This window comes from Sus scrofa, chromosome 6, assembly GCF_054392235.1.
Source record: "Sus scrofa isolate SSC_HxYL_T2T_F1_AM1 chromosome 6, Sscrofa_HxYL_maternal_Yorkshire_Landrace_v2.0, whole genome shotgun sequence".
Lineage (NCBI taxonomy): Eukaryota > Metazoa > Chordata > Mammalia > Artiodactyla > Suidae > Sus > Sus scrofa.
Window position 1 is genome coordinate 161,855,896 of NC_139388.1, and position 15,930 is coordinate 161,871,825.

The 15,930-nt window shown below is 56.3% G+C and overlaps 1 protein-coding gene across 1 annotated transcript; it reads right to left on the reverse strand.

Moving 5' to 3' along the window:
- Positions 1–1,584: 1,584 nt before the first annotated feature.
- Positions 1,585–9,796, reverse strand: BSND (barttin CLCNK type accessory subunit beta). The gene is made up of 4 exons (XM_013996393.3): positions 9,383–9,796; positions 7,183–7,277; positions 4,320–4,589; positions 1,585–3,522 (listed from the first exon to the last, which is right to left on the reverse strand). The coding sequence occupies exons 1-4, from the start codon at positions 9,557–9,559 to the stop codon at positions 3,105–3,107; spliced, it is 960 nt and encodes a 319-aa protein (XP_013851847.3). The 5' UTR covers positions 9,560–9,796; the 3' UTR covers positions 1,585–3,104.
- Positions 9,797–15,930: the final 6,134 nt, after the last annotated feature.

Here is a 15,930-nt window from a genome sequence, read left to right on the forward strand (position 1 = left end):
CCTAGAGGAGACTGAAAGTGGGCGAGGCCAAGGGAAGAGCACACCGGTAGTGTGAGTGTCACCAAGTCACAGAGCTTGGGATGGGCAGAGCTGAACAGAAGGGCCCCTTGCTCCCCTGCCCTTCAAGTTTTTCAAAAGCTGCAGACTCTTCTCTTCGAATGACATCCATGGCACATTTGTGCCTCCAGCCCACCTCCCCACGGTCACCGGAAGGCCCCAGAGGAGTAGGGAGGTCGAGAAAGAACAGCAGCCTGACAGCCAGGAGCCAGCCCAGCCTTCAGAGCTGGGCATCGGTGTTGTTCTGATGAACGTGAACAATTTCACAGGACATCAGCATCAGACAAGGCACTCTGTGACCCCAATGGGTCGAGACAAATCCACACCACTCGGGGAGTTCCTGTCGTGGCTCAGTGGTTAACGAATCCGACTAGGAACCATGAGGTTGCGGGTTCGATCCCTGGCCTTGCTCAGTGGGTTAGGGATCAGGCGTTGCCATGAGCTGTGGTGTAAATCGCAGACATGGCTCGGATCCCTGTGTTGCTGTGGCTCTGGCGTAGGCTGGTGGCTACAGCTCCGATTAGATCCCAAGCCTAGGAACCTCCATATGTGGCAGGTGTGGCCCAAGAAATGGCAAAAAGACAAAAAAAATTAAAAATCCACACCACTCGGTAGCCATGGCTGAGCCCAGCAAACGTGAGCCTGGTTCAGCATCCATCAGTGACCCCACAGCCCCCTTCTGGCTGGAGCATGACGGCTGAGGCTTGGCCAGCTGCACCCTGAGCTCGGTCCAGTCTTCTGTCCTCCTGCAGGGCCCCACCTTGGCTTTAGCCCTGCTTCCCGATAGCATCCAACCAGGAGCCGAGCCCTCCTGCTTTGACCTTCTCCCAAGTGACCTCACACAAGCCCAGATCCCATAATAATCCTTTCTCCCCCCCTCGCCATCCCTTGGGGGTTTCTCCCCTCCCCGCGGGACTGACAAACCTGCTATTAAGCACAGGTGAGCTCCTGGCAGTCCTCACCTGCAGGGCACTGGCAGATGGAGTCCATCCAATGCCCTCCCATCCCCCTGCCCACCACCCCGCCTAACTCTGCAAAAGGTTAAGACTGGGTTCCATCATCTCTGCTCGCAGGGAGGACACTGAGATCGAGGCCCAAGGAAACAGGACATGCAATTGATCGTCCAAATAGAATACTTTTGAGGGTGAAAGGACCCTGTATGGCTAACGAGGTGAGGACAGTGGCATTAACCAGGACGGTCCCTGGCAGGCCAGGCATGTGGTCTCCCAATCATGCAGCAAGCGCTGAGGGAGTCAGGCGGGAGCCAAAGCCCAGCCTGCCGTCTCAGTCCCTGCCCCAGCCCCCCTCACCCTCTCGGAGGCGCCTGGGTCTCAGCCGAGGCCTGGGGGTGCCCTGCAGTGTGCCACAGGGGCGTGGGCCACCCCTGAGGTTCCAGCCACACAGCTGTCCCATCTGCTGCCCCGCTGTGTTTGGTGTACACGTTCCAGAGCCCACGGTAATGCTTCACTCATCCTGCCCGCGGGGGATGGGTGGTTTCCCATAAAGGAATTTAGAGGTGGACCAAGGTGACTGCTCCCAACACTGAAAGCTTGTTTATTTGAGCTTTTCCCACCAGCGTTCTTTCGGATGCAGGTCACCCCTCCCCTCCGGGAGTGAGCAGAGCCCAGGCGCGAGCCACGAGCAGGAACACCTGCTCTAGGCGCGTCCCTGCTGGAGGTAGGTAGCAGTGACCCCAAAAGGGGGGTAGGGGTGCCAGGGGTGTGCCCTTCCCTCCGCCACGACCCCCCTTGCAACCCAGGCCGGCCCAGGGTGCAGGCTCTGAGGATGGGGACCTGCAGTGAGGTAGCGTCACCGTCCTTGTGCTTTGCCGGGAGCAGCCTAAGAGGTGCCTTTCTCCGTGACGCTGCTGCACAGTGATATCCACCGGGGCCCCTAAGGCAGCCTGAGCTCTTTGTCTCTGTACCCAAGGCCCCAAAGGTTGTGTGGATATCACTCCGCTGCCTCTGCTGCGGCAATATGTAACTCCTCGGCTCCCACCTCAGCCCCTGCTCTGGACTCTGTGCCTAACTTAGAAGGCTCAGTGGATTGTGAGTCCTCGGAGGGCAAGAACTGCCATCAGTTTCTCTCTCTTTCCTCCGGAAGATGCCAGCTTGGCTTCTGGCACACAGTAGATGCTCCATCAATGCCACCTGAGCCGAAGTAGTTAAGTCAGACGTTTTGAGAGTCGGGAGGAGGGGAGGGCGTTTCCCGCAAAAGGCTCCTGGAGTCTGGTCACTTGTGTCCACCCTCAGTGACCACCGCCTAGGCACGGGAGAGACCAAGGTGAGCAAAGCAAAGGCGCTGGCCTCGAGCTGGCAGCCCTGCTCCATGAGAAATGTGCAAGGCCCAGAGGGGCACACAGGAGCCAGGACTAACGCGGTCCAGAGGCGGTGACATCAGGAGAAGCTTTCAGAGGAGGGGCGTCTTCAAAGGATGAGCCTGCATTTGTGGGCAGAGAGGGGACACAGGGCATCCTGGTGGGGGACACGGCTTGAGAAGGGATGGGGCGGCAGGGCATGGTGGGGCTGACCGGGAAGAAAGCTGGGCGGTCCCCAGAGGTCAGTCAAGGAAGGCTTTGGATCGCAGAGCAGCGGGCGCCACAGAGGCATGAGGGCCGAGGGTGTCAGCTCTGAGTAAGGACGGATCACGCCATCCACCATGTGGACTAAAAGACTCAGAAGGATCGAGAACCCTGAGAGGCTTCACAGGGGATCAGGGACCCGAGCTAGCACCAAGGAGGGTTCCTGCTCAGAGGCCAGCTTTGGGAGAAGGCAGAAAGGCTCTTGAGGGCGCTGGCTGCTGAAAATCTTCTCAACAAATCATATTTTACCTTCAGAGAAAAAAAAGTTAATAAGTGGAACAGCAGTGGCCCTGTAATGGTATCTGCTCCCTGTGCACTTCTGCGCAGTTCTCAAAATGCTCCCAGGCCGAATGTGTCCTGGGATCCTTCATTTATCCCCGTTTTGCAGATGGGGAAATGGAGGCCCTGTGAGGTCACCCGGGGGCCAGCAGTGGTACCAGGCTAGAACCCAGGGAGAAGTTCCACCTCAGCCCTGGACGTCGGGCTCAAAGCCCAGCTCCTTGTCCGGGAGGGGGTCCCCGGGGTTGTCCGGAAGCCCATAATACAAGTCTTCCTCTTCCTGCTCCGGCTCTTCTGCGCCTGCGTCCGAAGCTGCCTCCTCTTCCTCCTCCTTTGTCCTTGGGGACCGCTGCCAGGAGCTGGGCAGGGCTGCCTCCCGCTGCAGCTTCTCTGGAGGCACATCCTCCGATGTGGGGGCATCAATCAGGGCAAAGTCATGGAAGCGGTCCAGCTGGCACCTGCAGGCCCAGGGCTCTGGAGGCGGGAGCGGAAGCTCTACCTCCTGAGGTGGGGACAGGTTGGGACTGCTGCCCTCACTGGAGCCCACGTCCAGGTCATCTTGGAAGGAAGCCAACGGTGCAGGGCCCTGGGGACAGGTCTGGGGGCTGCAGGGACAAAGGTGGAGAGGGCAGGGGTAACTCTGAGTCAGACTGCCTGGGTTGAAATCCCAGTCACTCGCTGCAAGGCCCCAGGGTAGGTGAGTTCACCTGTCTGGGCCTCAGTTTCCTCCCCAAGTTTGGAGCAGATAATGAGTGCAAAGCACTTTGCACAAGGCCTGGCACATAGTGGGTGCTCAAGAAATGGGTCACTATGATGTAACTATTCAAGCTGGGTCACTCCTCTGCCTCTCCAGCCACTCAAAGATCTCCTCTGGGCCCATGGTCCCTGTCACACTGGGTGTCACTTTCTGTCCCTTTGTCTGTGCCCCCTTTGGACAAGGAGCTCCTGCAGGAGGGACTGTCCAGCCTGGCAGGAAGTGGGTGCCCATAATGCTGGTGGATGGGTGACCACATGAATGAGTGAGGAACCCAGTTCATGAGCAGCCGGGGACAGGCTGGGGTGGGGAGGGACCTGCCCGAGGTTACAGAGCACATCAGCAGCAGAACCTGGATTTGAACTCAGGTCCTCTGGCTCCCCACCCTGGCTCCTCATGGTGAGTGTCCAGAGAGCTCTGTGGGGAAACTGAGGCTCAGGAAGGTGAGAAACCTGCACAGAGGAGCTGGGATTTGAACCCAGGCCCTTCTGACTAAGGCCAGACTCATGTGTCTGCTACTCCTGCTGCTTCTCAGGGTGTCCCTGCCCTCTCTACTCTCCCCACCGTCCCCAAGCACCCCTCAGTGGCCCAGCCCCGCCCTCACCCCAGCACCAGCAGCAGCCCCACGCCCGTGCTGTGCACACCCACCTGGGCCTGCCTTGACTCGGGCGTCTTTCTCCCTCATCCTGGTCTGAGCCCCTGTGGATGACCACAGCGGCTTCCAGCCAGGTCTGAGGGTCACGAGGGCCCCCTTCTCCTCCATCGCTGGCTCCCAGCTGCAGCTGTCCTGGCTCAGAGGCCAGGAGAGGGCGGGGGTCTTCACTGTAGCCCATGACCTTCATTGGGATGTGGCTGAAGTCGGGCAGGCTCTGGTCATAGGCGGCTTCCTCCCACAGCCTGGCGTAGGGGGGCTGGGGGCTGGGTGGGGGCACAGCAGACAGCGGGAGAGGGAACAAGCAGACGGGCAAAGATTCAATCCACGGGAGTTCCCATCGCGGCTCAGTGGTTAGCGAATCCGGCTAGGAACCATGAGGTTGCAGGTTCGACCCCTGGCCTTGCTCAGTGGGTTAAGGATCCGGCGTTGCTGTGAGCTGTGGTGTGGGTCGCAGAAGCAGCTCAGATCCCGCATTGTTGTGGCTCTGGTGTAGGCCGGCGGCTACTGCTCCTATTGGACCCCTAGCCTGGGAACCTCCATATGCCGCTGGAACAGCTGTAGAAAAGGCAAAAATACAAAAAAACAAAAAAAAAAAGATTCAATCCACAGACATCAGTGTTGTTCCCTGGCCCACCTGCTCTGGGCACCGGGTCTCACCTGATCTCAAAGAAGCCTCTGGGAGTAGTTACTCCTTAGATGAGGAGGCTGAGACCCAACAAGCCAAGTTAAGTGGCAGCACTCAGACCATCAGTCCAGCGTTCCTTTCACCCCATGTCGCCAAGGTTGTCCCCAAGGCTTCAACTGCCAAATGCAGACCAGGTTACACTGACCCAGAGTTTGCTGGGTTCCAAGCGGTGGCCTGCAGCTTTATGCTGCTCATGCCATTTATTCTGAACTCCCCCCTCGAAGCTGCTTCTCGGAGGAGGACACAGCAGTAGCAACAGCCCAGAGACTGAGTGCTCCTGGTGGCCAGGCTGTGTCGCCAAACTCATCTAATGCTCACCGCACCTGTGGGAGACACTGGAGCAGGCTGAGCCAGACACTCTCGCTGGCTTGCCCAGGTGACGCAGACTTAGAGGTAGTGCTGGGCTCTTTCTGCTCTGCTCTGCACAGTCCAGGCCCGGGGAGGGACAGCTCTGCTCCAGGAGCTCTCCCTATGGCTCCGTCCTGAGGCTGGCCCCCCATGGCCACCAAGTCTGCTCTGATGTTGACTTTCTGGGAGGTTTTGGGCCTGTGATTGCACTTCTCAAGCCTCAGTTTCTACATCGGTATAAAGGGCCTGACACCCCCTACTTCACAGGGTTCCAATCAGGACTGAAAGAAGGAAGGGGCGCAGAACGCCCAACTTGGTCTCTGGTGCATTGGAAGCGCTGCCTGTGAATAATGACAGAGCCTTGGAGAGGCCGGCTGTGCTCCAGGCTCTGTTCTTAGCGTTCAGCTTATACAGTGGGCCATCCGTTTCCCAGGTTCCACACCCTCAGAGTCAACCAACCGTGGGTGGAACGTCACCGAAAAACAAATTCCAGCAAGTTCCAAAAAGCAAAGCTTGAATTGGCTATACTCTGGTAACTATTGACATAGCATGTACATTGTGTTAGGTATTAGAAGTAATCTAGGGATGATTTTAAATACTTGAGAGGGAGTTCCCATCTTGGCGCAGCAGAAACAAAACCAACTGGGAACCATGGGGTTGCGGGTTCGATCCCTGGCCTCACTCAGTGGGTCAAGGATCCGGCGTTGCTGTGAGCTGTGGTGTGGGTTGCAGATGCGGCTCGGATCTGGTGTTGCTATGGCTGTGCCTGTGGTATAGGCCAGCAGTTGCAGCTCCAATTAGACCCCTGGCCTGGGAACCTCCATGTGCCGTGGGTGCTGCCCTCAAAAAAAAAAAAAAAAAAAAAAAGACAAAATACAAATCAAATAAAATAAAATACTTGAGAGGACTGCATAGATTAGAAGCATTTTATCTAAGGGACTTGAGCATCTGCAGCTTTTGGCATCTGCAGGAGCTCTGCTGTCCCCCACAGACACGGAGGGCTGATTGTTTTCTCACTTCGCCTTCCCTGAAGCCTAGGAGAAGGGTACTATTAGTATTCCAATTTCACAGATGCAGCAAAGAGAGGCAGGCCACTTTCCCGAAAGTCACTGAGCCAAAAAGTGGCAGGGCCCAGGACTGTGCCTGGGCCACCATCACGCCTCTTTTTCATCGCTAAAATAGTAGTAGTCACCGCTGTTTGGGAATCAGGGTCAGACCTATTTTTCATTTCTGAGCAGTCACTAATTTGCCACAAGACAGGACAAAATCCCTGAGCCTCAGCTTCCTCACCTGCAACATGGGAAGAGTCATGCCCACCTCGTAGAGCTGAGACCTCAGAACAATCCACGCTTTCTCGTCCTTTCTTTTTTTCTTTTTTTCTTTTTTTGTCTTTTTGCCTTTTCTAGGGCTGCACCCACGGCATATGGAGGTTCCCAGGCTAGGGGTCCAATTGGAGCAGTAGCCGCCGGCCTACACCACAGCCACAGCAACGCGGGATCCCAGCCGCGTCTGCAACCTACACCACAGCTCACGGCAACACCAGATCCTTAACCCACTGAGCGAGGCCAGGGATCGAACCCTCGACCTCATGGTTCCTGGTCGAATTCGTTAACCACTGAGCCACGATGGGAACGCCAATCCATGATTTCTGACATGTCCTCAGTAAATGGGAAGGCAAAAGCCAGAGCCTGGAGCCTTGGGGAAGACATCGCCTGCCCCTCCGGCCCTGCCCCTCACTCTCCCAGGCAGGGGAGCCTCGCCCGAGGGCTCACTGCCCCTACCTCCCCACCTCCAGAGGCCCCCACCCCCACCCCTGCACCCACCTCTTCATCTCGGCAGCGAGCCCGTTCTCCAGCAGCCCCAGCGCCTTCGGAGACAGGATGCCTTGGAAGTCAGAGTCAGCGGGTATGAAGGCAATCTGCAGAGCAAGGGGGAGAAGGCCTCTGCGCTGCCCACATGCATCCGCTGCTCCCCTGGAGCATGCGCCTAACCGCTCGCCCAGGGAGGCCCCCCTGTTTGACGGGGTGGGTGGGGGGTGGGAGGGACCTGCTCAGGGCCCAGCACCTCTGGGTGTCCCTGACACACACACACCCCCACCCACAGCAGTGTACACACACTTGCGCGCACACACACACAGACCCACCCAAAGCCGCAAACACCAGTCCCAAGAACAAGGCCTCTGAATTGCCTCTGGCCCAGGTGTGGTGCCAGCTCCCCTACATACAAGACCCCCTGCCCCGGTTCCCCCGCTGCCAGCCATGCCAGCCTCAGGGAGGTGGGGGACTCCCTCTGCCAAGGTCACAGAAGTGGGGCACAGCGAGGAGGCATGTGAATCTGGGCCTGCCGTGTGCCATGCGGCCTCCGCAGCACAGGAGCACATGCGTCTATCAACAGTTACTCATTAGTACCCATTAGTACCCAGCAGCATCCCTCCCCGCTCCCTCACTCCCACAGCCACCCGGCCATTCTGCCCACCACCCCACGGCTGCTTCCGGATGGGGGCGAGAGCAGGAAGGACACTGCCCTCCAGACAGCCCACCCCCCACCCCGCCGTGGCCTTGCCAGTCCCCAGGCGCCAGCCCCCTCACTGGGAGGAGGACGACGATGGAGGTGACATGGGTGCCTTGGGCCCAAGGCCCTCTTCTCCCGGTGACCTCTGCTCAGGGCATTGCACAGACAGAGGCGAGTTGACTGTAAACTGCCCAGTAAATGGCCACAAACCAGCCCAGACTGCCCTGACGCCGACGGAACTGCTGACAGCCCGGGGCTGCCTGTGGAGGAGGCAGGGCTGGGCAGAGCCGGGCCCCTGCCCCCCAGGAGCCTTTTTCAGAACCCCCAGCTGGGCCACCCAGGCAGGAGGTGAGGAGGGAGCTGTGGGGGTTGGGGGCCGCCTGGGGTCTAGAGCCCTGGATGGCAGGACCAGCAGGGCCCTTAAGAGGCCCCCCCCCCTTTCCCACCCCCTCTTCTTGACTCACACATTGTACAGATGAGAAAACTGAGGCTCAGAGAGGGAAGGGGATTAACCAAAGTCTCCCAGGTAGTTAGAGGCAGAGCCCAAGTTAGAATCCATGCTTCTTGTTTCCCTGGGGCTGACGAGCTGCTGTGTGACCTTGGAAAAGTCACTTAACTTCTCTGAGCACGGAAGGATTACAACTCTTGATGTGCCCATTCTGCAGGATTGTTGGGAGAATCAATAACAGTAAGGGTGGGAGCCCCTCCCCTCAATGTAACACTCTACAGTTTACGAAACCTCTCTACATTCGCTCTCTTTCCTGTTCTTCATAATACCTCTGTGAGTCTGGGAGAAGGAGGAGCTCGGGGTCTCATGTTGCAGATGAAAGAATCTGAGGCTCAGTAAGACGAAGGTTACACACAGAGTTTGGAACAGAGCTAGAACCAGAACCCAGGACTCCCAAACCAGTGCTTTCCCCATCACTAGGTCACTCAGCAGGCTAGGAGTACATTAAAGCCCCCGAAGACAGAGCTCTGCCCAACCCGCGCCATTAAGGTGACAGCCCGCTCAGAACTCTCAGCAGCTCTGGGACACAGGGTCGGCCCTCCTGTGGTGGAGGGTCGTCAAGGTTTAGGTGACGCATCTGATCTCAGCGCTGACATGGGAGCTGTGGGACCTCATTTCCTGAGCCTCGGCTTCTCCGCTGTAGAACAGAACTTCAGAGGTACCAAAAACTCAGGATGAGCGCTGAACTGCACCAGGGATGCAGGTGCGCCTGGCAGGCAGCAAGCACTCATGAATTGGTCTCAGGCACCTGCATTGGGTGTTGGGTTTGGCTGTGTCTCCCCCATGGTGCCTTTGGGGCTCCAGATCCAGGGGGCTTCTGGTCAGTTTTTATGATAAGGGATGGATGCATGCATGCGCTGGACAGTGGAGATAAGAAAAGAAGGGGAGATGGGGGGAGGATAACAAGATGCCTGAAGGCTGGGGATAGATGCCTGGACTAGAGGCACAGCCCCAAGCCCCCCTGGGCCACGGCCCCCAGCCCACCTGTCCCCACCACTACCTACCTTGGGGTAGCACTGGCACATGCTCCAGATGACACCCCCAATCACCATGATACCGCCCATGGCATAGAAGGTGCCATAGACCTGGGGCCGGTCGTGGCTCATGAGGAACGTGCCGAGGGCCAGCAGGAAGAGCCCCAGCATGATGAAGCCGATGCGAAAGGTCTTCTCGTCGGCCATGGCTGCCTGGCCGGGCCTGGCCTGGGCAGCACCTGCGGAGGGGCGCAGATGAACCAGCCAGACGCCTCCACACACGCTCACAACAGAAGCGTAACGCTCGGGATCATTGCAAGCCCGGGCTTAAGGGGAGGGGAGGCGGGCTCCCCTCAGGTTCAGCACAGCACCTGGGCGCACCTGTTCACTGAGCTGGAGGAGCTACGCTTGGATGGCTGTGTGCCCCCACCTTCACTCCCTCTCACCTTCCCTCCGGGCCCTCTGGGGTGTGTAGGGATCTGAGCGAGGGAGACACGAGGGAGGGAAGGGGAGGTTCCAGGGGCTGGGCCCCAGCCAAGCTTCGACATCACCTCATTTGCCTGTGTAGGGCTGAGCTGGGCAGACCGGCAGCCTCACACTGTCCAGCCATGGGAAATAGGGTACAAGGCTGTAGCCCAAAGACATCGAATGCCACAGGCTGGCATTTTAGAATCTTGGAGCATCCGAAACTCTTCAAGGTCATGTGCCCCTCGGGGAGTCAGGAATAGCCGTCACAATTTACTGGATGGTGGCTGCATGCCTGACACTGTTCTAAACATGTGACAGGTGAGAACTCATTTCAGGAACCCCTTGAGACAGGTACTACTATCCCCACTTTGCAAATGAAGACACAGACACGTTCCCTGCCCAAGGTCATACAGCTGGAAAAGGCAGAGCAGCTGGGATTTGAACCCAGTCTGCAGTACTGAACTGAGTGATACGCCCTAATTGGAGCGCCGGGGTTAAAACTGCAGCCTCTGATCTGCAACAGCGTGGATGCAACTAGAGATTATCATCCTGCGTGAAGTGAAATCAGAAAGAGAAGGATGAACACCGTATGTTATCACTTATGTGTGGAATCTACAGTGTGGCACAGATGAACCAGCCTATACAACAGAAACAGGCTCGCATAGAGAACAGATGCATGGTTGCCAAGGGAGAGGGGGAAGGGGTGGGATGGACTGGGAGTTTGAGGTGAGCAGATGCAGACTATGACATTTAGAATGGATAAGCAATGAGGTCCTACTGTACAGCACAGGGAACTCTCTCCAGTCTCTTGGAATAGACCATGGTGAACGATAATATAAGAAAAACAATGTGTAAATATATCTATGACTGGGTCACTTTGCTGAACAGCAGAAATTGGCACAACATTGTAAATCAGCTATAGTTTTATTTTCTTGGAACTTCTATATTTTATTTTATTTTTAATGATTTTTCTTCTTTCCTTATAGTTGGTTTACAGGGTTATACTTTAATTTTTTTTTAAGTATTTTTAAAAAGTGCAGGCTCTAGGGTTCCCTTGTGGTGCAGTGGGTTAAGGATCCGGTATTGTCACTGCAGCGGCTCAGGTCACTGCTGTGGTGTGGGTTTGATCCCTGGCCTGGGAACTTCTGCATACCACTGGTGTGTTCCCCCCCCCCTGCCCCCCCAAAAAAGGTATAGGCTCTGATGGCCAGATGGACTATCTGGGTCTGGATTCTAAACCCTCCACTGTGTGGCAGTGTGGTTTGATCAAGGTATCTCCATGTGCCTCAGTTTTCCTCCTCACTGCAGTGGGGATAATGACAGCAACTTGTAGGACCAGAGCCATCCCCAGGCCTGGCTTCCCTGGGTGCCTCTGTCCCCTTCCTATACTCTGTGCTTCACCCAGACCTGCTGGCCACAAGCCGGCCGTGAAAGGCTCTGGTGCCACAGTGCCCCCATAGTGTGTGAATGGCTGGCAGCAGTTTCCTTGTCTCCTAACTTAGGAAGATGCCTTCATTCTAGGAATGACACTCTGATGGTGGAATTTCACTCCTGGGGACTGGCTGTTGGGAAAAATCAGATTCCCTTATAGGATCGTATTTCTAAAGGAAAACATTAACTTGTAGTTTGTACAGGGTTGACTTGCCCCTGAGGGATAAAAGGCTTTGTTTGGCATCTTGATTTTGTAGGTTTGGGGATTTTCCTCTTTGTCATTGTCACCTTCCCCCTCCTCCCCGACACAGGCTGTGCAGGTTCCCTGACACCACCCCTGAGTTCAGGCCATATCCTCTGCCTGGTGTCGCTGCCCCAACTTTCACTGGGAAGCAGTTTCTTCACCCACCCTCAGATCTGGCACTTTAGAGTGTGCAGAGGCGGTCCCCTGTAACAAGCTCAGGGGACTCTCCCAGTAAGAGGTTGCTGAGGGGTCAGAGAAAGGCTGAGAGGCACCGGGTGACATCCAGGTCTGGTCCCCAGTGAACTTAGGTTGCTGGCTCCATGCTAGGCTTGAGTTTTGTTATCTTCGGGTGGAAAATGGTATTAGGCAGGGGTTGTGCAGGGAAGTGACATAATGGAGGGGAAAATGCTTTGTAACCTGGGATTCTTAACAAACCAGGACCCTCCAGGCAAACATCTGTTACCATCACCTTATACAGGCCCAGAGAAGGGAAACGACGCGCCCCCCCCCCTCCCCCCGAAAAGGAGACCTGGGTTCAGAGGGGCCTCAGCCTGTCTGGTCTTGGAGCCCAGGTCCAGGACGGAACGGATCTTGGGCAGGGGCCTCTCGCGCCCTCTGGTGGCTATCGTAGCACGCACCTAGCAAGACGCTTTCACACCCTGTCGGGGTCTAGCCCGAGCCCCACGACCCGGGGAGGGTAGCCAGGAAAGGGTTATCGTGGTTATTTCACCGGAGAGGAAGCCCAGCCCGGGGAGTGGCAAGGACTGACCAAACTGAGTCCGGGCTGAGCGGGAACTGGGACTCACACAGCCCCAGTCCCACTGTAGATGGATCTAGTCCTTAGCCTTTCTTAAAAGATCCTCTGGGGGAGTTCCCGTCGTGGCTCAGCGGTTAACGAATCCGACTAGGAACCACGAGGTTGCCAGTTTGATCCCTGGCCTTGCTCAGTGGGTTAAGGATGCGGTGTTGCCATGAGCTGTGGTGTAGGTCTCAGATGAGGCTCAGATCTGATGTTGCTGTGTGGCTGTGGTGTAGGCCAGCAGCTACAACTCTGATCGACCCCTAGCCTGGAAACCTCCATAAGCCGCGGGAGCGGCCCAAGAAATGCCAAAAAAAAAAAGGTTTCCTGGCCACCCGTGCACGCTCCACGTCTCTCCACTTCTTTCTTCTCCTTTGCCCCTTTTGCCTTAAAAAAAAATGATGGGGGAGTTCCCGTCGTGGCGCAGTGGTTAACGAATCCGACTAGGAACCATGAGGTTGCGGGTTCGATCCCTGCCCTTGCTCAGTGGGTTAACGATCCGGCGTTGCCGTGAGCTGTGGTGTAGGTTGCAGATGCAGCTCGGATCCTGCGTGGCTGTGGCTCTGGCGTAGGCCGGTGGCTACAGCTCCGATTCAACCCCTAGCCTGGGAACCTCCATATGCCGCTTGAGCGGCCCAAGAAATAGCAACAATAACAACAACAAAAAAAAAAATGATGGGGGGCGGAGGCGGGATATGGCAAGTAAGAAGCTCTGGGACAAGGAGCTCGGTAAGATGGATCTAATGTAACCTCTTCCACAGAGCCTCGGTGAAGGTCAAGTGGGAACACGTGCGTTCGGCGCTCAGTTGGTGTCCTCACTCGCCTCCCACCTGCCGCTGCCTTCTTCCGCTGCAAAGCGGGTGGAGTGGGAGGTGTGGTTGCAGAGTCTGCCATCTTCCAGCAGAGGGCGCGCTCACCACTGTTTTCTTCCTGTCTACAGCCTTCAGCGTCCCGGAAAGATCACGCCCTTTTGCAAGACGCAAAAACCAAGGCTCCTGGCCGCAAGGTGAGTGGCCCAAGTCGCAGAACCTGTAAATAGCAGAACCAGGCCCCCAGCCAGTCTCTTGTGGAGCAGCTAGTGTGTGCAGGATACTCTGAGGTGTAAGATGTGTGATAAACACGGATTTTCAGCGTGATGGTAATTGGTCCTACCTTCTGGGACAGAATATGGTGAAGGCTCTGAGATATACCTGTGGTCCAGCATGTGCACAAAGCAGAGAGAGGGAGAGAATGAGGAGGGCGGAGGAATGAAGGGACAGATTCATAGGAGGGATTCTGGAGAAGCCAGCTGAAGTTCTATTAGGACAGGAAAAGCCGTTCAGGCAAAGAGAGCAGCATGTGCAAAGGCCCAGCAGCAAGTGAGCACTGACGCATGGCTGGAGGAAAAAGTCTAAATCCTATGTGAACACGCGCCCCCACACTGCATACTCTCCCCTCCCTCCCACACCTGCCCCACCTGGATTTCCTGGTCCTCCTCCTCCTCTCTCACACCTGCATCCTGTTGGCTCCACCACTTCTGAGGCAGAAAAATCTAGTTACTTCTCAGCCCCCATTGCTGCTCATCACTGGTCTGGGCACCATCATCTCTGTCCCCCTAAATAATCTCTGCTTCTACCCTCGCTGTCTGAAGCCTCTTTCCAACCCAAATGCCAGGTCAGACCCTGTCACTCCCCTGCTCAGAACCATGGAATGGGTTCCTGGCCTATCAGAGTAAAAGCCAAGACGTAAAATGACTGGGAGTTCCTCCCGTGGTGGCTCGGCAGTTACAAACCCGACTAGCATCCATGAGGACTCAGGTTCGATCCCTGGCCTCGCTCAGTGGGTTAAGGATATGACATTGCTGTGAGCTGTGGCATAGGTCACAGACATGGCTCAGTCCCACATGTCTGGGGCTGTGGTGTAGGCTGGCAGCTGCAGCTCCGATTCAACCCCTAGCCTGGGAACTTCCATATGCTGCAGGCCACCAGCGTGGCCCTAAAAATAAAAAATAAAAAATAAAAGACTTAAAATGGCCTACCAAGCCTTAGATGATTTGCCAAGCTGCCCACTTCATCTGCTGTCTGTAATAATCTCCTGCCACACCTCCCCTCACTCATTCCACCCCAGCTGCCCGGGCTCCATGCTCTTCCATGAGCACATGGGCACCCCAGGGCCTTTGCACCTGCTCTTCTCTCTGTCTAGAAGGCTCTTCCTCCAGATATCTGGACGCTCCCTCCCTCCCCCCCCTTCAGGTCTCTGTCCAAATGTCGACTTCCTCCCAAGACCTTCTCTGGTGTGACACCTAACACGGCAGAGTCCCTGTGCCCACTGCTCCCTGTCCGCCTTTCCCAATTGATTTTTCTCCATAGAACTCGCTCCCGACTATCATACTGTACACGTCATTTGTTTCTCCTGTCTCTTGTCTGTCTTCCCCCACCAGAACTCCAGCTCCCATAGGCTGGGGGCTTTGTTTTAGTCCCTGCTGTATCCGCAGGAGCTAGATCTGGTCGGCTCTGGATTCATCGTTGGGAATGGAGGGATGGCCCTCCGTTGCAGAGGAGGAGGAAGAGAGGAGGCCCGGGTGGGAGAGCTCCTGGGGTCGGCTGAGGTAGCTGACACCTTTCAGAGGCCAATGGGGAGCCTCCAAGGGGGTCATGCAGGGGTGACATGGTTGGGACTGTTTAATTTTCTCTGGTTCTGAGATCGGCTTGGAAGAAGCAAGAGGAAAGGGTGGAAGTGAGCAGTGGCTGCCAGATGCTAGCAGACACCTAAGGAGAGAAAGAGTAAAATGAAGACTTTGGGTTTTTTTTCTCTCTCTTGCTCTCTCTTTTTTTTTTTTTTTTTTTTTTTTAGGGCTTCATCCGAGGCATATGCAAGTTCCCAGGCCAGGAGTCGAATCAGAGCTGCAGCTGCTGGCCTGTGCCGTAGCCATGGTAACAAAGGATCCGAGCCTCATCTGTGATCTACACGGCAGCTTGTTTCAACACTGGATCCTTAACCCATCAAGCAAAGCCAGGAATCAAGCCCGCATCCTCCTGGATACGGCAGCATTCTTAACCCTCTGAGCCACCACGGGAATTTCCAAAATGAACACATTTTAAAGAGGAATTATTTGCTGGGGGCTGGGGAGGGGGCCAAAGAATTCCTGACTTGGAAATTTCCAACCCATTTGAGGTAGAGAGCCCCAGGGGTCACAGGCCCGCCCAGAGGGAAACAGGGCAAGTGGGGAGGGGGGGCCTGGGAAAAGCCCAGGAGAGGCCTGAGCCCAGAGGCTCCCTGATGTCCTAGCCTGCTGGTGGGCAGATGTGAGCTGTGAGTTCTGGGTGAAGAAACCGGTCCGCCAGGCCCAGAAGAAAAAGAGACCAAGATGCATCCCCGTGTCTCCTGGGGGCTGGAGGGACAGACCAGCCTTGGGGGCTGGTGCCTTCCCAGTTCACAGTCAGGCGGCTGTGGCTCAGAAGGGACCTTGGCTTGTCGGGAAACTGGCTCTGTGGCTCTGCCTCAGGCTCTAGGGAGGGAGCTGGTGACCTTGAGCAAGTCACTACCCCTCCTGGCGGCTTCCAGTTGGGACACAGAAGAGCTGACAGAGAGGCGAAAGCAGAAAAGGTTTTTCCAGTCCCGCCCCTTCCAGCTCCTGCCTGGCCAAGGTGGTACCTC